The sequence below is a fragment of the Eptesicus fuscus genome, chromosome 22 (assembly GCF_027574615.1).
Source record: "Eptesicus fuscus isolate TK198812 chromosome 22, DD_ASM_mEF_20220401, whole genome shotgun sequence".
Taxonomy (NCBI): Eukaryota; Metazoa; Chordata; class Mammalia; order Chiroptera; family Vespertilionidae; genus Eptesicus; species Eptesicus fuscus.
In genome coordinates, this window is record NC_072494.1 from 1,230,636 (window position 1) to 1,250,000 (window position 19,365).

A 19,365-nucleotide genomic window follows, 5' to 3' on the forward strand; every position below is an offset into this window, starting at 1 on the left:
GCAGTTTGGGGTTGAAAGCTGAAATCTCGATGAACTGGAATCCACAGAAAGCTGATGTGAGAGGGTCATGCCCGTTTATTCACGTCTGTGAGGGAGCAGAGAAGAAACTGAGGCGCTGCAGCGGCTCCCAGCACAGACCGCGGAGTGAAAGGCTGCCGTGTGGCCGGCCCTCGGCGCCTGAGCCGGAGTTCGCGGACAGGCCATCTCCGCCCCGCGGCTGCGGACGCTCCTTTCCTCGATGAGCGGGAAGTCCAGTCCAGGCCACAGCCCGCGGTTCAGGCAGCCTGCCTGCCTCCCGTCCGTAAGGCAGCTCTGCGAGCTGCAGAGCAGAGTCCTGGCCTCTGACCGGAGCCCGTGGTCTCCTCAGAGCCCTGAAGCGGGTCACGGCCCAGTGCGGTCGCTGCGCGGGCCTTCCTCGGACGACAACGTAGCTCTGTGCTCGTCTCAGCCTCGCCAGCGGCTGCCGTGTGAGCCGCGCTCACCGGGGCGTGAGGACGCTCCTGCTGGACCCCAGCCCGTCCGGCCTGAGGCTGGGCTTCGCGTCCAGCCGTCCGTCTGCCCGCAGGGTCTTCCTAGGTAGGGAGGCCACCTGAGCAAAGCGGGCAAGTGGCGTGTTAGCCGTGTCGTTCTTATGAGGAAAGGCACCCCGTCACCGCTGAGGGGACCCCCATGGACAGCGGTGTCACCTCCAAGTGACGGGAGAAAGGGCGCTAACCTCTGTCTTTCCCGGTGACCGTGCTGGCCCTGCATTTCCGTTTGGTAATGAAGCCCCCGCACCGGGTCACTGCCGTCTCCCGGCTGAGTGCCCGTCGTGTCGTGTCCACCCCGACCCCCCCCCTCCCCCCCCGGCCCCTGCAAGCAGCTCCCGTGTTCCGGGCGGCGCTGTGCTCCCAAGTGCTTCACACGCATTACCTTGCTCAGCTCCCTAACCCCGTGAGGCAGGTGGTGCTGATGTGACTGGGGGGGGTGGGGGGGGGGGGCGGGGAACCAAGGTGGCTTCCAGTCATTCAATAACTGCCAGGGTCAGGGAGTCTGCCTGACCCCACCGGCTGTGGCGTGACCGCCGTGGCTGTGACCGCCCTGCCCCCGGCGGGGACCCGCACTACGTACCATCGGAGGCACAGGAGCCTCCAGCTGCCGCCCGAGGAAGGACAGCAGCCGCCTCCAGATCAGGCCACTGCCCATGAACATGACCCCGGTGACCAGCCAGAACACCCTGTGGTCCTGGAAGAGAGCGGGTGCGGGTGGATCACGAAGGCCCGGGGGAGGTTCGTCTGGTTTGGCCTTGAGGGCATCCAGGGCTACTGAACAGCTGGAGGCCGGAGGGGCCGCAGGTTCCCTTTAACGACCACTTTCCCAGGTGAACAGGGTCCCGATGGAGACCACGGGCAGCGCAGGCTGCAGCCAGACACGGCCCGTGGGACTCGCCAGGACACGGAACCCGAGCCAGAGCGTGCTGAGCGCAGGGTCGGTTCATGCCTAGGAGTCTGACAGGGACGAGCTGAGCCGGCCAGCGCCACGCCGCGTTCCCATGCGGGCACAGAGCACGAGGGGCTGCAGGTCTCTGGGTTCAAACCCAGCAGTGACTCGAGCTCAGCCCTGGGCAAGTTACTGACGTTTTCTGGGCCTCACTGTTCTCATCTGTGCAGTGAGAACAATCACGCCCACTTTCAGAGCTGACGGCTGAGCCACACGGTGTGCCGCCGGCCAGGGGCGCTCCTGCCTCCCGCCGGCCACGCGGCGCAGTCTGAGAAGCGAAAGCCTGCTGTCCGTGCCATGGAGACGGGTCTGGAGCCTGCCTGGCTGTGGACGGGCCAGAGCGCGCATTCGTGTCCCGAGGGGGGGGCAGTGAAGACTCCCTTTTTAAAGTCTGTTTTAGGAACAGACCTTCACAACGTGAGAAAAGAACCCCGAGCTTACTGAACGGCATCCTCACCTCTTCAAGGGAAGATTCCAAGTTCATGCCAAAGGCAACTCCGATCAGGCCGAAGAGCGAGAGCGAGAAGGTGCCCATGGTCAGCTGCAGGTTCAGCCGCATCATGACGTTGCGGTGGCTGCGGGACAGCGTCGGGTCAGCCGGCCCACAACCCACGGCCAGGGCCCCGGGCCTCAGGCACTGCCCCCCCCGGAGCCACGCCCACACAGAGCAGGAGCCCCTCTCCCGAGCACCCCTCCGCCGCGCCCACCTGTCCAGGTTGAGGAAGATGACGCTCTGCGAGTCGTCGATCAGCGCCCGCAGCTCGCGGGCCGCGTGCGCCAGGTCCTCGGCCAGCCGGTGGCAGTTCTCCAGCAGCAGCTCCATCTCCTCCGCGTGGTCGATGCCCGCGCTGCTCTGCTCACTCCAATCACAAGCGCCACGTAAGCAGCGCCCACGTGCCACACCCTCAACCCCGTCACACCCCGACCCCCGCGTGAGCACACGGTGCTCGCTCCCAGCGAGCCCCTCGCCTGCCCTGTCTGTCTGTCACGGGCCCATCTGAGGGCCGTGCCCCTGACCCCGAGCACCACACAGGGACGTCCCCCACAGGCCCCTGCTGCACAGGGAGGGAGCCCCACTGCCCGTGACAGCGACGTCCAGGCGTGTGACGCGGACGGACTGGTACAAGTCAGTACAAACCAGGGAACCAAAACCACAGGCTGAACGCGAAGGCGGATTCCCTGCCCCCGGGGGCCTGACCCACACTGAGCGATGCGATGAGGACGCGACCCAGCTCTCCACTCCCAGGAGGTGGGGCAGAGCTCCACCATCCACGCCGCCGCCCAGCAGAGACCCGCCCAGGACACAGCAAAGGGTGACAGCGTGCCCCCGTTTCTGCTGCTCGGCCGTGCTGGCGGCCCAGCTCTATCTCAGCTTCCTTACTGGACAGAGATGATGCCTAAAGCCTGCAGACGGTCCTCTGTGCACGTTACAAAGCGTCTGCGTGAGTTTCTGACCCTGGTCTACAGACGACATGCAACACCGAGTGCGTGAGCCACAAGCTCCGAGCCCGAGGGCCCCGAGGGAGGCCCAGTGCCCCGAGGGAGGCTAAGTGCCCCGAGAGGAAGGAGCTGGCCGGGGAGTCCGGGGCGGGAGGGCCACTCACAAGACCTCGGGGTCGCTCCACTTGCTGAGGCAGAGCTCCTCCAGCCGCTCCTCGTCGTCCAGGATCTCCAGGATCGCCTCCTTGAACACCGTGACGTCCGTCTCCAGCTCGGACAGGCTGGAAGGCAGGTGCGCAGCGTGATGGCGCCGCGGACTACGGACACGTGTCACCCTCGCACACAGGCGGTGGAAGGGATGTGTCGGCAGTGCTCTGCTGTCTACACGCAGACCGAGAACCGAGCCCCCAAGCGGGGCCCGGGACAGAGCCAGACGCAGCCTTCCCGCCCCTTCACTCTTCCCTCCATTCGGTGCCCCGACAGGAAGTCACCACCATCAGCAGCACTCGCTGGATTTAAAGACCAGTGATGACCCCACGGATTGTGTCTGGGCTGATGCTCACACGCCACTGTGAACCACGCACAGGGACGTGCGGGACCTGCTCACCTTCTCCCGTTCTGCAGCAGGATGTGCAGTTTGCTTCTGTCCACAGAGGAGTGCTTGGGGTCCACTAACGCCTCCAACGTGTCGAGGATCCGGGGCTCCAGCAGGCGCAGCTTCCCCTGCAGCTTGCTGATCTAGAGCCGTGGTCGGCAAACTCATTAGCCAACAGAGCCAAATACCAACAGGACAACGATTGAAATTTCTTTTGAGAGTCAAATTTTTTAAACTTAAACTTCTTCTAACGCCACTTCTTCAAAATAGACTCGCCCAGGCCGTAGTATTTTGTGGAAGAGACACACTCAAGGGGCCAAAGAGCCGCATGTGGCTCGCGAGCCACAGTTTGCTGACCACAGAGCTAGAGCAACATGACCTCGCATGAGAACCCCATCTTTTCAGAACGCTCAGGGTCAGCGAGCCCTGGGCTTGGACACCATCTGGACAGCTGGGGCGGCGGGTAACGCTGCCGAGTGCGGCTGCAGGAACGGCTGTCCCGGGTGGCCCAAACACCCGTCTACTGGGGACAGAGGCCCAGGCACATGCTGTTACCATGCTCGCACCTGAGAGGGACTAACTCCTGTCATGAAAGGAGGGGGGTCGATTAAGTACAAGGAAATCCGCCCTTTCGTGGTTACAACTCAAACTTCCATTTGGTAAATACTTCTGCTCTTTATAAACAGAGCACAGTCCAAAACTCCTATGAACAAAACTCTCTGAAAACTAAAACATGACTTGGACTTAAAAAATAAATCAGTGTGAAGTCAAAAGTACACTTATTATTCAAGCCCCACGGCATGGCGGGCGCCCGGCAGCTGCGCACTGACAGCTGCGCACTGAGACACGCCCGGCCAGCGGGAAACAGCAGTGAGACAGACGACACACGTTCCAGCAGATGCGCTTCCCGCCCGGGCAGCTGTCCCCCATCCCCCGCATCTCCTCTCCGTCCCCCGCCTGCGCTGTCCTGGCCTGTTCACGTGTCTCCCTCCGCGACAGCGTTTGGAACCGGACAAATGCAGGAGCTGACGGACGGCTTACCCTGTACTGCAGGAGTGCTTCTATGGCTCTGAACTCAAAAGGCAAAGGGTACGTGACCAGCTGGCCCTCTCCGGCCAGCTGCGCCGGGAGCTCCCGGAACAGCCACTGCTCCAGGTTTAAATGACGGTAATCCAGGATCAGCAGACACTCGGGGGTTATCACAGCTTTCAGGTACTGCGGGGAGAGAGGCGTGTGCAGGCGAGTCGTCTACAAAGACGGTGACCGTTATGCGAGAAGAGCAGCACGTGACGGGGCCTGTGCCGCTGCCTCGGTGCTACAAACCTAGAGGGTGTTTCTTTTTACATTCCCCAGTGTCTATGATGAAAACTTTCACACGGAAAAAGTACGCAGTGAACCCACATACATGCCATCTGTGCCACTGAAAGTCTGCTCACTTTGCTTTGCCACATGCTTCCCTATCCGTGTCTCAGAGCTGCGTTGTTCCGGAACCACTTGAGCCTGTGGCTGATGGCACTGGCCAGGCAGCGGCTCTCATGGGCCGCGTGGAGACACGGGATGGGAGGGACCCTCACCTCCATTCTCAGGATGATCCTGTTGTTTCTGGTGGTGATGCTCATGAGGTGCTGGAACCGCAGATCTCTGGCCTGAAGACCTAATTCTTGATATAAGTCCGTTTTCTTCCTTTCTGTAGAAGAAATGTTTTCAAGAAAAAAAAGTGGCTGGTCTAATCAATCAAAGAGCTTAGTCTTCATAGCAGAGCACCTCCCACCACCATCAAGATAGTTTTGTGTTATTACCAGAAACCAAGCTGACAGGAGTGTTTTAAATGCCTGTCTTTACCTCAAGAACACACTCAGGCTAACGCTAGCCGACTCTCGTATTCTTCCTCCTCCCATCCCACTCCATCAAGTCTCTGCGCGCAGGCGCTCCGCGGGACCCGAATGAAACCACGCGTGCCTGCAGGGGACTCAGCCTCGTCCCAGCACTAGCACGGCCCCTTTGTTTAACAGGACCTGCATTCTCTGTCACTTCTCACTCCCTTATCATCTTCAATATGTTAAATCTGGGAAGAGAGAGGTTCGATTTTCTTTCCTCTTGGACTAATACAAAACGAGAAAAAGTCAGTCCTCAGACTAGACTCTGCCTGAAAACGCAATTTATTCCCCAAGAGAAAGCAGACTGGGTGACAAGTCCCACGCACGGTACTGGCAACACGACTGTCTGCACCTGTCAGTCACACCACAGACGGGGCAGCGCTCCAGGCAGAACAGCCTTCGAAGGAGCTCCTGCGCAGAACACCAAGATGCTCCACGAGGACCTCAGCAACAGCAGGAGGGGGCGTGGGAGACCTGCGCTGCTCCGAGGTCAGACCCTGAGGGATCTGTTTCACTTTAGAAACAGAGTGACCAGCAGAGCCCAGCACCCGCCCCTCGGCTCCTGTCACCCACGGTGGGTGGGCTGGAGGTCCGTGACTCCGCCTTACCCGGACGCAGGGGCGTGACTGCGGACCAGGAGTGAAAGGGAGACGGAGGGAAGAGTGTTTCTGTGCCTTTAACGTCTGGGCAGAGCACGAGTGGCCCTGGGACAACCACGTGGGAGAACACGGATGGTCCAGGCACTGCAGCCCCAACGGGACTGATGGACACGCTGCACAAAGACCCTCCCTGCACGCACCCATCCACGCAAAGGGGGCTCTGTTCACAGCACCGCCTGCCATTCCTTGATTTCCGTCAGATTCACGCATTCAATGATTAAAGAGGTGATGCAGAAGAAACTTGAAGATACTCACCAAAAGAGGTCACATTTCCTTCCTTGTCAAATTTAGTCTGAAGAGAGAGAATAAAAACAGTAAACTACGTATGGTCTCACCTCATGGCACTGTGCTATCCCACAGACAGACAGACACACAGAAACCCTCCTGCCCGTCTGGTTAAGTCGGGTCTGAGTTAGGGGCTAACTCCCTTTTCCTTTGCTGACCAATCTGAGCTGTCAGTCAAGTCCCACTGGCTGAGCACAACCCCAACACGAGAGACGACGCAGGAGAAGTGCTCTCTGTGTTATCGGGCGCCCGGCACGTACTCACCACGGTAAACACGGGGGCTACGCTGGCGAGCGTGGCCTGCGCGACATCGGACGTTCTCAGCAGGTGCATTTCCCCTGAAAATGAATGAGAATTCCCTGCAGTCCCACGACTGGCTATCACGTGGCCTAGATACAACTCTGAGTCCGTGGTCTGCAGACTAATTTGCTATTTTTAAGATCTTTTTCCTAGAGAAGAAGGAACACTCATTTGTGCAGTTTCCTATTTGCAGGCGCTTATGTTCGGTTTAACGGGGAAAGGGCTTCGAAACGGCTTAGGCGAGGCAGAATTACTGTGGATTCCCGCCACCCTGTCCTTCCCAATCACCTCAGAGCTGGGGAAACAAATGTACAACGCGGCGTTGAGACGAAAAGGGAAGGCCCATTCTTTTCTGCGTAATTTAAAGGGCTCTTCATGCGAATGGTATTGGTAGGAGTCCCCAGTGCCCCGGGCCTCTCAGCATTCCAGGATCAGGGTGAATTGTTTGACCTACAAACTAGGAAACCTACGGACTTGACTTCTTTGTACTAACTTCTTTCCCACAGACATACTTTATTGTTGCTACGTGCAAAATAGCCAACGGAACTGGAATGCTGACCTTGGTGAACTGGAATGAAGGCAAATCTACTTGAAAATAAACTTAAACCATGTGACTGGACTGAGTTGAAGGGAGCGATGAAGTATCACCAGGTCCATTCAGCATCCAACAGAAAGCACTGTTCACAGCCACAAACACGAGGGGACCGGGCGGAAGTGGGAAAAACACTACCCGTTACCCGATGCTTTCAAAGCGGAACGCTCAGCTCGGATCCTACTCTTCCCACTTACACAGTCTACCATGCATGTGGTTTCTCAGCCCCGAGGCCTGCTGTTACCCTTTCGCAAAGTGCAAGCGACATTTTAAGGGTCATCTGAGTGGAGGTCAATGTCGGCCCATACATCAGCATTTCCTACTAACACGTCGATGAAGGGTCCCAGGACGGAGAGTCTGCATCTCAGTGTTTGCCCTAAAACACCAGACAGGCCTGGCTGCTTTGGCTCAGTGCTCAGAGCGTGGGCCTGCGGGCCTGGGTTCAAGTCCCAGTCAAGTGCAGGGACCTCAGTTGTAGGTTCCCCAGCCCTGGGAGGGGTGCGAGCAAGAGGCAACCAATCCATGTCTCTCTCTCCCCCTACCCCCTCTCCCTAGAAACCAATGGGAAAAATATCCTTGGGTGAGAATTTAAAAAAAGAGACCTCTGACTATTAAGTTATAAATAAAGTAAAACAAAACAAAACCATCAGACGGGCTGAACCCGGGGTGTGGGGTGGACCCATTCCGAGGCCCCGCGGGGCTGGGGAAGGAGGTGGAGACGCTGGGTTGCGTGGGGAGCGCTGGGCACACGTATCTGCCGGCAGCGCGATAAGGGGAAGTCTAACGCTTCAACGCCGTTGGCTGCTCGGCGACATTAGCACCGCGCTCTCCGGTGGGTGGAAACGCCGGCGATCGTCGCGCTTTATCATCCGGTGAAGACACACCAACTCCGGTTCCTCCTCCGGCCGCACTTGAAAGCAAAGTCCGCCCTTACTCGGCGCAGTTCTTGCCTCCAAGTCTCCCCAGTGCGTCCCACCCCGTTCCCGGGACAAACGGAACCGCGCCCGCAAGGAAGAAACTTATCCGAGTATTTCGGGCGGCGGAGCCCGATCTTGACTCCCCAGCTGTCGTGATGAGTAAGGGCGACGCTGGATTTAAACACCAAAGGCGCCCCGGGCGCTTCGGGCGGGAGCTCTGCCCAGGGACCGCGAGGAGGACGGGCCGGGCTGGGGCCCGAGGTCACCGCGGCGTCCCGGGCCGGGGGCGGGGCCGTACCTGCCAGGCGGGGCCCGCGCGGTGCGCCGGGCAGTGCGGCCCAGCTCCCTCCGAGGGGTCCGGCGGCGCGCGCGGGGGTCAGGCCCCAGGCCGGAGCGCACAGGCCGCGCGGGAGCAGCCGCAGCGCGCGCGGCAGGAGCCGGGGCAGGCCCCGCAGGCATTCCATGGCGCGGCAGCGAGGCGGGGGCGGCAGCGAGCGCCCAGCCCGTCATGCCGGTCGCTGGCGGGTCAGTGGCACTGTGCGACCCCGCGCACGCGCCCGAGGGCCCGCCCTCCCGCCGCGCCCGCGCCCGAGGTCCCGCCCTCCCCGCCGCGCCTGCGCTCAAGGGATGGCTCTGCCCGCCGCGCGCGTGCGCGCGCTGCGCCGGCGCCTAACTTCCTGCGCATGCCCGGAAGGGGCCTGTGGGAGCGCTCGGGCCCCGCACCTGTGGCGGGAGGAGGGACGGGCTCGGGATTGGTGGGGCGCGTTTACCTGCCGGAGGCGGGCTGAGGAGCCCGGAGGGGACCCTGCGGCCCCGGTGCCGAAGACTTCCATCAACTAGCAGGGCACCTTCCCGGTCTTGGTTGTGCTGGGGGCGGCCCTGGTGTCCTCTCCTCCCCGCGTAGCTGACAGCGGGGCGGCCGGGCCCGGGGACGCAGGTGCAGGCGCTCTGCACTGGGAGGAGCTGATGTCGGGGTGCCCCCCTGTGGTGTGTTTGGAGAACTGACACCCTAAATCCTGTCGTTCCTTCCGCACCGCTACGCCAGGACCCCCGTTAGTCCTGCGGTTCCCCGAGTGGGGTTCACTGGGGGGGGGGGAGGGGGGGGGAAGGGGCGCGGGGCCTGTGCTCGGCCCTGTCCTTTCATTTATTACCAGTTTCCGAAATAAAGACTTTGCCCTAGACTCTTCTAAAGGCAATCGATGAGGCTTTATTTTTACTGTTATTGTGAGTTTATTAATATAAACATATTGGTGTGTTTCAAGAATAGGATATTTATATTTTAGGGGTTTTTTAGGGTCTGGTATAAGACAGGTCTTTCTTTAAAAAAACACAAACATTTGGGACAAGCCAATGCTTTTTTAAATTTTTATTTTAGAGCCTAGCAGGTGTGGCTCCGTGGATAGCGCGTCGGCCTGCGGACTGCAGGTTGATCCCGGGCCCTGGCCTGGCGCTTGCGGGAGGCAACCAGTTGATGTGTCTCTCACATCGATGTTTCTCTATGTCTCTCCCCCTCCCTTCTACTCTCTCTAAAAATCAATGGGAAAGTATCCTCAGGTGAGGATTAACAACAAAAATTTTATTTTAAAAAATATTTTTAAATATTTGTATTGATTTCAGAGAGGGAGAAAGAGAGAGGAACATCAATGATGAGAGAATCGTTCATCGGCCGCCTCCTGCACGCCCCCCTGGGGATGAGCCCGCAGGCCGGCACCCCAGCGTGTGCCCTGACCCAGGCGGCGTCTGCGGTTAGAATTCCACGGACATCTCAGCGGTGAAGACAGGAACCAGGACTGTCCCAGGCCAGGCGGAGGGAGGCGCAGACCCTCCAATTCTTTCAGCGCACCTACCCCCCACCCCCACCCCCAGCATCTCCCGCCCCACCTCCCGCACCCACACCTGGAGGCCTCCTTCAGCCCCGCACCCCAGGGTTTTCCTTCTTCGCATACTTCCTGCACCCAAGTTCCACTGGTGACTTGGGTTTCTCGGACAGACTGTGGGGGGGCTGGTGGAGGGGCAGACTGGGGGGGGCCTGGTGGAGGGGCAGACTGTGGGGGGCCCTGGTGGGGTCCGCAGACACCCGCCTGAGGGCATCCCCTGGAGTGTCGGGGTTCAGCCCCTCGCCCCCAGTTTGCCGGCTCCGTCTCCAGGGCCAGTGACGGCGCCGCTGTCCGTGCCTCGGCTTCCCTCGCTGCCGTCGGGGGAGCGGGTCGTGTCTGCCGCGGCTCCGGATGCCCGGGACGCAGTGAGCACCTGGCACCTGGCAGCGGAGGGCGGCTCACCTGGCGGAGGAGGACCCGCCGCACCGGCCGAGGCTTCCTGCTCCCGCTCCGGCCTGCGGGCGGCGCTGCGGCGGTGGGCGGCGGGGGCGGCGCCTCTCCTCCCCGGAGGGGCCGGCTTCCGTGGAGCCACCCGCGCTCGGAGGCCGCCGCCGGGGGGCGCTGCGCCCCTGCCCGCCGCTCGCCCCGGGTTAGCCCGCTGCGGGCGCTGCGTGGCCCCCAGTCCCGCCCGGAGCGCAGGATGCGGTGCCTCGGCGCCCAGAGCCCGGTGAGTGCCGCCGGGGGCTGGAGGGAACCGGGCGGGAGGGACCCGGGCAGGGACTCGGGCCCACCTGCGCGCACCTGCCCCGCTCCGCGGAGAGCCCTGCCCCGCCGCCCCGGGGACCCATGGCGGCGCCTCGGACCCCACTCTGCGGGGCGCTGGCTGGGCGAGGCCGGCCTCGGGGCGCCCTGGGTGCACCGCCAGGTGGGGGCCTAGGCGTAGGGGCGCCCCGGGTGCACCGCCAGGTGGGGGCCTAGCGCCTGGGGGCCTCTCACCCACCCGCACGCAGCAGGTGTTTCCAAACTCCCAGGGACGCGGCCGGGACGCACACACAGGGAGCTCCTGGCGCAGCCTTCCAAGTTCGGTCGCCCCCAGTCGGACCCTCAGGGTGACCTCGCCCTCCCTTCTGCTCCTGGCAGGTATCTGCAGAGAGAACGCCCCGGCACAGAGCGTGGCGGCCTCAGATTTACAGGAAATGCACCGACCCGGCCTGGCTGCTCCTGTTCTTCCTCTTCTGGACGGGTTTGGTGAGTGGCCGTCTGGCGGGGAGGAGGCCCGGGTGTGGGTCCCCACAGAGCTGGGCCCCATCTGTAAACCGCATGTCTAGGCCTTTCCTGGGGGAGCCTAGGTGTGTGTGGGGGTGCAGGGGGTACCAGGTGAAAGCCGGGGCCACGATGAGAGGCACCTGCCCGTGGGCGGGACACACACTGTCCCGGAACGCTGGTCAGCTGTGTGGCGCCTGCAGCGCGTCCTAACAGAAGGCCTATCAGGGCCGAGGCAGTGGGGTAGGAGCACAGGCCGTGGGGTAGGAGCGGAGGCCGTGGGGTAGGAGCAGAGGCCGTGGGGTAGGAGCGGAGGCCGTGGGGTAGGAGCGGAGGCCGTGGGGTAGGAGCGGAGGCCGTGGGGTAGGAGCGGAGGCCGTGGGGTAGGAGCGAGGCCGTGGGGTAGGAGCGAGGCCGTGGGGTAGGAGCGGAGGCCGTGGGGTAGGAGCACAGGCCGTGGGGTAGGAGCGAGGCCGTGGGGTAGGAGCGGAGGCCGTGGGGTAGGAGCGGAGGCCGTGGGGTAGGAGCGGAGGCCGTGGGGTAGGAGCGAGGCCGTGGGGTAGGAGCAGAGGCCGTGGGGTAGGAGCGAGGCCGTGGGGTAGGAGCGGAGGCCGTGGGGTAGGAGCGGAGGCCGTGGGGTAGGAGCGAGGCTGTGGGGTAGGAGCTGGGGAAACGGGATCGTTTCTTAGCCCGCGTCTTCCCACCTCACTTCCTGGAGGTGCTTATAGCACCTCAGCCCCCAGGTTAAAATGTCCCTCCGGCGCCCGCTGTCCCTTTAACACAGGGCAGTCCGAGGGGAGCCTGGACATAACAGACTCTTAGCCGAGGGAAGCAGGCCTGTGCCAGAACCCGCTAGTGAGGAGTGAGGTAGCTGATCACCGCCCCCCCCCCCCCCCCCGTTTCTTTCCGGTTCCAGGTCTGTGATTGCAGGCAGACCCCCCAGGCGGTGCGTCTTGGTCCTGGGCAGGCCCCGTGGAAGCGGGACCTTGAGGCTGTGCACTGGCCTTAGCGCTGTGGGCAGCAGCAGGGAGAGCCTCCCTCCGCCCTCGCAGGCCGCGCGGGGGAAACCCTCGTCCTGGCGATGGCGGCTGCCTTTGCTGCCAGGCGGGTGATGAACCCACAAAGCCCGCTGGTAGCACCAGAGGGGAGTGCCTGTGCTGAGAAGAGTTAAAGTGGAGTCCATTCTCAAATGCCACGTTTCTCTTCCCCATTCCTCCCTTTAGAAAAGCATTTGTTGTTGACTTTCCCACCTGGTTCCACACAGGCAGGCCGGGCGTAGCGGTGTAGCCGGATGTCTGTGCGGCCGTGTCCGGCCTCGGGGCTGCCCCAGGCGGCTGGTGTTTGTGAGGGAGCCTCGGTCCTGCCTGCACCCGGCAGCTCTGACCTTGGGCTCCTGTGTGATTTCACCGTCTTCCCCAGCCCCTGCTCGCTTCAAAGCTGGACATCACTCAGCACCGCCTGCACCGTGCCGGGCCCTCTGAGAGGCGGCAGAGCCGGCCATTTGCCCAGTAAACCGGAGGCTTCTCTGTGCCCGGGCCCTTCCTCCCTGAGCTCTGAGCGAGGAGAGCCCTCCCTGAGCTGACTGGCTCTCAGGAGCTTCGGCCCCATTGCTAAAGCTCAGACGCGGACAACAGAATGGGGTGTTCCTCCGGCCTCTGCCGGGCGGCGTCTTCCGGTCCCGCCCGGTGGCCCGGCCTGGCCCACGCGGGGCCCTGCGGACGGTTTGATGTCTAAGTGGGGGGGTGCGGTGCAGGCCCCTGCGGCACTGGATCGGGCAGTGCGCCCAGGAAACGCACGGCGTCACACAGGATGTCCCGGAGGCGCGCTGCGTCCCAGTGCTGGACGGACGCCGGCGTCCTGAGTCCTGGGTGGCGCTCTGCAGGGCGTGCGCGGCTGGGAAACGCACCCCCCGCGCTTGTGTGCAGGGACGATCTGACTCTGTCGGCCAGGCGCCGTCAGTGCTTGTTACCGGGACTGACCTTCGGAGGTGGAATTTCAGTATTCCACACTCACCGTGAAATCGGGTGAAAGTGACCATCAGCTGCAAGATGTTCTTGTCCCGCAGAATTCCCGAGGTTCTGTGTGTGTGTGTGTGTGTGTGTGTGTGTGTGTGTGTGTGCATTTAAGCACTCATTTCAAAACACCACGTTCACACTTAGTACACACAGTGTGTTCACACTTAGTACACACAGCATTCAGAGATCATAATAATCTGGCCACTCAGTGTGTGTGTGTGTGTGTGTGTGTGTGTGTGTGTGCATTTAAGCACTCATTTCAAAACACAGACGGATGAAAACTGGGGGAAAGAAGTGGCACAGCCCTGCTCTTGGATAAAAGCTGAGTGACCTGGTGACCGTGTGAGGGGGCACCTTGATGCCCCGCAGTGTGTTGGTTTCATTCATGCCAGCATTGGGGGGGGGGCGCCCCTGAGCCCCTGGCCAGCTCTCACGTGCCACCCGGGCTTTCCCAGATGTTCATCGCGGGCTCCTCGGTGGCGGCCGGAGCCACGGGAAGGCTCCTCTTCGGCTACGACAGCTTCGGCAACGTGTGCGGCAGGAAGAACTCCCCGGTGGACGGGGCCCCCCTTTCGGGGCAGGACATGACCCTAAAAAAGTAAGCGTCCACCTAAGTTCCCAACCGACAGGGGCTCCATGTCAGGCTTGGCGTCAGTTGGTCATTCTGAGCCTGGGACCGGTTTCCCGTTCGAAACTCTGAGGCCAGGGCTTCAGTCAACAGCCCTCAGATCAGACTGTGCGCCCTCGGGCAGGGCCTCGCCCCTCGCCTCGCTCTTTGCCTCGCCCCAGCTGCGTTTTCGTCCTGAGAGGCCTGGCTCATTATTCCCACCTGGCCAGGCTGTTGCCAGGATCCGAGACACTGCCCGGCTAAGGCTCACTGAACGTCAGTTGTCGCCATCCTCCTCATCATGTGTCATCCGGTGGCGTGTGAGCAGGGGCGCACCATCCCGTGTTGTTTCGATGGAGGAATACCCGCGTCCCGACGGGGCGTGCCGGGCCTGTCCACCTGCGCCTGTCTGCACTCTCATCCGCGGCCCGTGGCGCAGGGGGAGGCGGCCTCTGGTCACAGCCTCCCTCCCGTGGCTCTGGGCCCAGCCACTCCCCGAAGCAGCCGGGCTCGGTGCAGAGGTGCTCTCTGTGGGTTCCCAGAGCAGCGTGTGCTGCCGCCCAGCCCTCGGCGAGGTCCAGGCGGCCCCTCCCACCCCCAGGCCGCCCCTACTCTTGTCCCCCAGAAAACGCGGAGCTGGACAGGGGCGTTAGTTGAAATGTTTCGTATCCGTCTGTACATGCTACTAGCAAAGTCCGTAGAGACAATCTAGCCTCGTTATTATTTATTGTTAAAGTATGTCTTTATTGATTTTAGAGAGAGAGGAGGGACAGGGAGAGAGAGAAACATCACTGATGAGGGAGAGACATCGATCACTGCCTCCTGCACGCCCCCTACCTGGGATCGAGCCCACCACCCGGGCATGTGCCCTGACCGGGAATCTAACCGGCGATCCGGCTCATGGGTTGCAGCTCAACCACCGAGCCCCGCCCCCGGCCAGCTCACAGTGGAGTGTGGTTCCCTCGGCGTGGCCCCGGGGCGTGGCGGGCTGCCTTCTACGGAGGCATTCACCGTGAGGCTTTGCTCGCCACGCCCGCATTTGGTAGCTTGTGGCTATTTGTAATGCCCACGCTGACCCCCAGGAGACCTGCTCTGAGGGGTCCCCTCCTGTCTCCTGCCTCCCAGACACGTGTTCTTCATGGACTCCTGCGGCCTGGACGGGAAGGATGGCCGGCTCGGCCCCACTGCCCTCTGCGTGGCCAGCTGCCCCGCGGAGCAGCTCCACACCCTGGAAGAAGTGCAGCTCTTTGCCAACAACACTGGTGGGCACCGAGGGGCACCGAGGGCGGGCCCTGCCCCGGGGGAGCCGGGTGGGGTCACCTGTGCACGCCTGCGGGAGACAACCTGCCCTGCGGGCCCCTTGACCTCAGGTGGCACGTGTGCCCTGTGTCCCTAGGTCCCCCACAGGCCCCTTTCCAGATCCCAGGGATTCATCCCGTCTCCGAGGTTTTGTAAAAGGACGGTTGCTGTGCTGGCTCCTCGGGGACAGGGCACAGAGCCTACAGGCTCCCCGGGGACAGGGCACAGAGCCTACAGGCTCCCCGGGGACAGGGCACAGAGCCTACAGGCTCCCCGGGGACAGGGCACAGAGCCTACAGGCTCCCCGGGGACAGGGCACAGAGCCTACAGGCTCCCCGGGGACAGGGCACAGAGCCTACAGGCTCCCCGGGGACAGGGCACAGAGCCTACAGTCTGCCTGTCTCCTGCCTCCAGGGTCCTTCCTGTGTGTGTACAGCTTGAGTCCCGCCAACTACACCCAGAATCCCAAGGCAGCCTCGCTGTGCCCCAGGCTCCCAGTGCCTCCCAGGTAAAAGCCCATGCTTCCCCTGCCTGTCAACGAAGGTGATTGGGTGCCTGGCCCTGTCTATCACTCCTCTAGGTATTGTGGGCGGGGCAAAGGAGAGGGTGGCGCTGTCTGCAGGGACCCACCAGGTGGGGCTGTTTGCAGGTTTGTGAGGACAGCGGGTTGGGAACCGGCTGAGCAGGAGGAAACAGCAGTCAGTAAAAGTGCATGTGGTCCTCTCACAGCAGCCTGGGTGCGTGCCTTCGTCCACGTAAGAAACATTCAGCCCTGGAAGAAGTTTTGTGAGTTTATTTGAGCCAAATTGCTGACGATTGCCAGGACGCAGGGTCTCAGTGAACTGGGATAATGCCCCTGAGAACGGCGGGTTTTCACCTCGTTTTGTACATTACAGCCCAAGGAGGGGACGTGAGTGGCCACAGGAAGTCCATTGTGATGATTAGGGCCGTGGTCGGCAAACTGCGCTCACGAGCCACATGCGGCTCTTTGGCCCCTTGAGTGTGGCTCTTCCACAAAATACCACGGCCTGGGCGAGTCTCTTCTGAAGAAGTGGCGTTAGAAGAAGTTTAAGTTTAAAAAATTTGGCTCTCAAAAGAAATGTCAATCGTTGTCCTGTTGATATTTGGCTCTGCTGACTGATGAGTTTGCCGACCACTGGATTAGGGAGGCGGGAGAAGGCAAAGGGGAGAAACCTCTGGGGTTGGATAGAAAGTGAGATGATGGCCACGCGCTGCCTTACACAGGTGGGTGCAGGTAGTTAACAGTCAGCCATTAACAGATGACAGTGACAATGAGGGGATTTGTGGCCTCGCCCTGGGACACTGGCTGTGCCCTGAGGGGTCGGGAAAAGGGAAGTTACAAGTTACCTGTGGCCTAGGGCATGACTGTCCTCCATAGACGGCTTCTCATTAAAATGCTCCAAGTTCAGACCACCCTTTGGGGTCACTGAGGTCTTGAGTTTGCAAGGCCGCCTCTCCCCAGGATCTCCGGGTGCCTGTGGTCATTCCCCATCCGGAGGCATCCATCAGCTGTCACCATGGCGACCCTGATTGACAGGAGGCTCTCCGAGGGTCTCTGCTCACAGGCTACGAAGCCCCTTGTTATTACTGCCTCTCTGATGCGTCCTTGGTTGTCGAGACTTCTAAACTTCTTTTTAAAAAAAGACAAGTGTGAGGTTGGCGGGGCAGGGAACAAAGACAGAGAGTCCAGGCCGGTCAAAAGGAGGTTTAATCTTGCACCCCGGGCGAGGGCCACCGGTCCTGAGGGTAGTGGGGCCGGGGAAGTCGCACTGGGCAGGAGCTGAGGCCCTTTTATACAGGTGTTCAGTGAGGGCGGAGGGCCCTGAGCTGAGGGCGGGCGGAATTTCCGCCGCGGGCAGGGGTTGCAGGAACGGAGCCAATATCTGCGCCACCATTTCGCCTGGAGCACTGGCCCATGCACGGGTTCCAGGAAGGGACCAGCATTTCTGCCTGGTGCACTAGTCTGTCACCTGCGGCACCATCGGTTGCAGGCATCGGCTTCTGGAATTCCTCTGACCTAACAAGTAATTAGACCAACCTCTTCACCGTTTCCCCACCTCTTTTTTCAGCAAGTCCTTCCCCCTGTTTAACCGCTGCGTCCCCCAGACGCCCGAGTGCTACTCCCAGTTCGCCTCTGTTCGCATCAACGACGCGGACGCCCTCCAGCGCGCGCTCGGGGGGATCATGTCGGGAAGAGACACGGTCCTGGGCCTGTGTGTCCTCGCAGTAGGTAGCCTCCGCTTGCTTTTATTCACGACCGCACGTGCGTGGGGGGCCAGAGTTTCTCGCACGGTGTATGTCGGACCATGAAAATGAGCCTCTGGACTTAAACTTGGAGCCTCACCCTGTATGTGTCCACCCTCACCAGGGGGCGGGGCCGTCTGCGCCTCACACTGCGGTCAGCGCTGAACTCGGTGCTTTGCTTCTTTCCAGCCTTGTCGTTGGCCGTGATGCTCACCTTCCGCGTCGTCACCCGCCTGCTGGTTCACACTTTGATCGCGTTGGTGGTTTTGGGGCTGCTCTGTAAGTATTTCCGCTCGGTTTTCCTTTAAAAACAACTATTTTTTAAAAATTGATTTCAGAGAAGAAGGGAGAGGGAGTGGGAGGGAGATAGAAACATCCACGAGGAGACTCATCCATCGGCTGCCTCCCGCACGCCCCCTCCTGGGGATGAGCCCGCCACCCGGGCCTGTGCCCTGATCGGGAATGGGACTGTGACTTCCTGGCTCCTAGGCCGACGCTCAGCCACGGAGCCACGCCGCGGGCTGGGTTTTCTGTTTGATGAAATGAAAGCCTTTCCATTGCGTGTAGACGTGGAAAGGCTCCAGGTTTTGGGTGAAGTGGGGTCTCAGAGCGTCTCCCCTCTGACCCCATCGCGCTGCACGTGGGGGACAAGCCTGCCGGTCACGACCTCGTGTCCGTCCGTGGGAACAGCCCCAGAGGCAGGGCGGGCAGGAGGCTCGGGCAGCAGCCACACCCCCGGGCCCAGGGATCTGAGCTCCCAGTCGCGGGCGCAGCCAGCTTCATTCCCGGGAGAACCGCCGTGCCCTCCGCCACGCAGCGCCCTCGGCCCCAGGCACGCAGTGGGTCCCGCGGGCACGCGCCAGGGCCGGCGAGGGACGCTGCCCTTTGCCCAGCAGAGTCACTGGATGTGGGGAAGGTGGCGCGTGTCCGCCGTGCCCGGCGCGTCCCTAGGAGAGCCCGCGGGAGGTTTAGACTTTGGGTCGAATGCTGTTCCGCTCGCCGTCCTATTGGCTCGGTCTCTCCCCTGCTCACACCCAGCCCGGCCTGCTGCCCGCTCACCCGCCGCGTCTCCCACAGACACGCGTCCACTCCGTGTCTGGGAGGCCCTGGCCTGCCAGCCCTCAGGGCGCCCCGGGAGGTGTGGCCCCACGCGCTGGGTGCAGGTGGGGTGGGGGGTCCCCTGGGGCAGGCGCTGAGCCCGTGCCTGGCCTCCCAGTTGTCTGTGGCGTCCTGTGGTGGCTGTATTACGACTACAGCACTGCCCTCAGCGTGGCGCTGGACACGGAAAGGGACAACGTGACCTGCTTGCTGGGCCTTGCTGTGGTGGCCACGGTTCTCACGGTAAGAAATGCGTGGAGGGTCGGGGTGTGGGGCGGGGGAGACGGCAGGGTCAGCCAGCCGGAGCTCTGAATCCACACCACTGGTTTGGCCGGAACCAGGGAGAGCTGTGTCTTCACCGCGTGAGCGAGGGCACCGTGGACCTGAGGGCCCCGCGCAGGGCCACGTCCCGACCTCCCAGCACCAGGGAAGCGTCTTCCTCCTCCCACTTCCCGCCGTCCCTCCGAGGCTGCCCTTGCTGTGCTTTAGTTGACACACCAGGCCCCTGATTCAAGTTCGAGGTGGCTGTAGGGGGACGCTGTGGGCACGCTGTGGGCACACGGTGCTCACGCAGCCCCAGCAGAGCCCTCTGCGCCCGCCCCCTGGCTCTGGCCCTGGCCAATGAGAGACTTCCCCCTCCGCCCCCCACCACCTCTCCGGGACCCCCGGTCACACAGTGTGTCCACTGCATGGGGAGGACCGGCCTCAGGCCTAGTTCAATCCCCGCCCACCACGGTGTGCCCACCGCCTGTCACCTCATTGGCCGATGGGAACACTGACAGGCTGTGGGGTGTGGCCGTCCCTCCCCCCTCCAGGGCCCCAGGGGTCGCCCGGGAGACCGAGGCTGGGCAGCGGGG

General features: G+C 62.0%; 2 protein-coding genes across 4 annotated transcripts in view; one reads left to right on the plus strand and one right to left on the minus strand.

Annotated features, from left to right (window-relative positions):
• Positions 1–52: 52 nt before the first annotated feature.
• MRS2 (magnesium transporter MRS2) lies at positions 53–8,729 on the minus strand. Of its 3 annotated transcripts, none has more exons than XM_054711986.1 (11): positions 8,443–8,729; positions 6,600–6,673; positions 6,306–6,342; positions 5,089–5,201; positions 4,556–4,729; positions 3,527–3,657; positions 3,084–3,200; positions 2,187–2,339; positions 1,937–2,054; positions 1,111–1,224; positions 53–589 (listed from the first exon to the last, which is right to left on the minus strand). In XM_054711986.1, the coding sequence occupies exons 1-11, from the start codon at positions 8,606–8,608 to the stop codon at positions 479–481; spliced, it is 1,308 nt and encodes a 435-aa protein (XP_054567961.1). In that variant the 5' UTR covers positions 8,609–8,729; the 3' UTR covers positions 53–478. The 3 variants fall into 3 exon arrangements, with proteins under 3 accessions (XP_054567961.1, XP_054567963.1, XP_054567962.1); XM_054711988.1 differs by lacking the exon at positions 8,443–8,729 and adding an exon at positions 8,247–8,307; XM_054711987.1 differs by lacking the exon at positions 8,443–8,729 and adding an exon at positions 7,195–8,194.
• A 1,919-nt stretch (positions 8,730–10,648) lies between these two features.
• The window catches only part of SLC44A3 (solute carrier family 44 member 3), a 36,132-nt gene continuing 27,415 nt past the window's right edge, over positions 10,649–19,365 (plus strand). The window contains exons 1-8 of the mRNA XM_054711755.1: positions 10,649–10,688; positions 11,102–11,209; positions 13,695–13,837; positions 14,972–15,108; positions 15,560–15,653; positions 17,236–17,396; positions 17,600–17,689; positions 18,627–18,751. Coding sequence (XP_054567730.1) covers positions 10,662–10,688; positions 11,102–11,209; positions 13,695–13,837; positions 14,972–15,108; positions 15,560–15,653; positions 17,236–17,396; positions 17,600–17,689; positions 18,627–18,751 — 885 coding nt within the window. The 5' untranslated portion in view covers positions 10,649–10,661. The remainder of the gene's footprint in view (positions 10,689–11,101; positions 11,210–13,694; positions 13,838–14,971; positions 15,109–15,559; positions 15,654–17,235; positions 17,397–17,599; positions 17,690–18,626; positions 18,752–19,365) is intronic.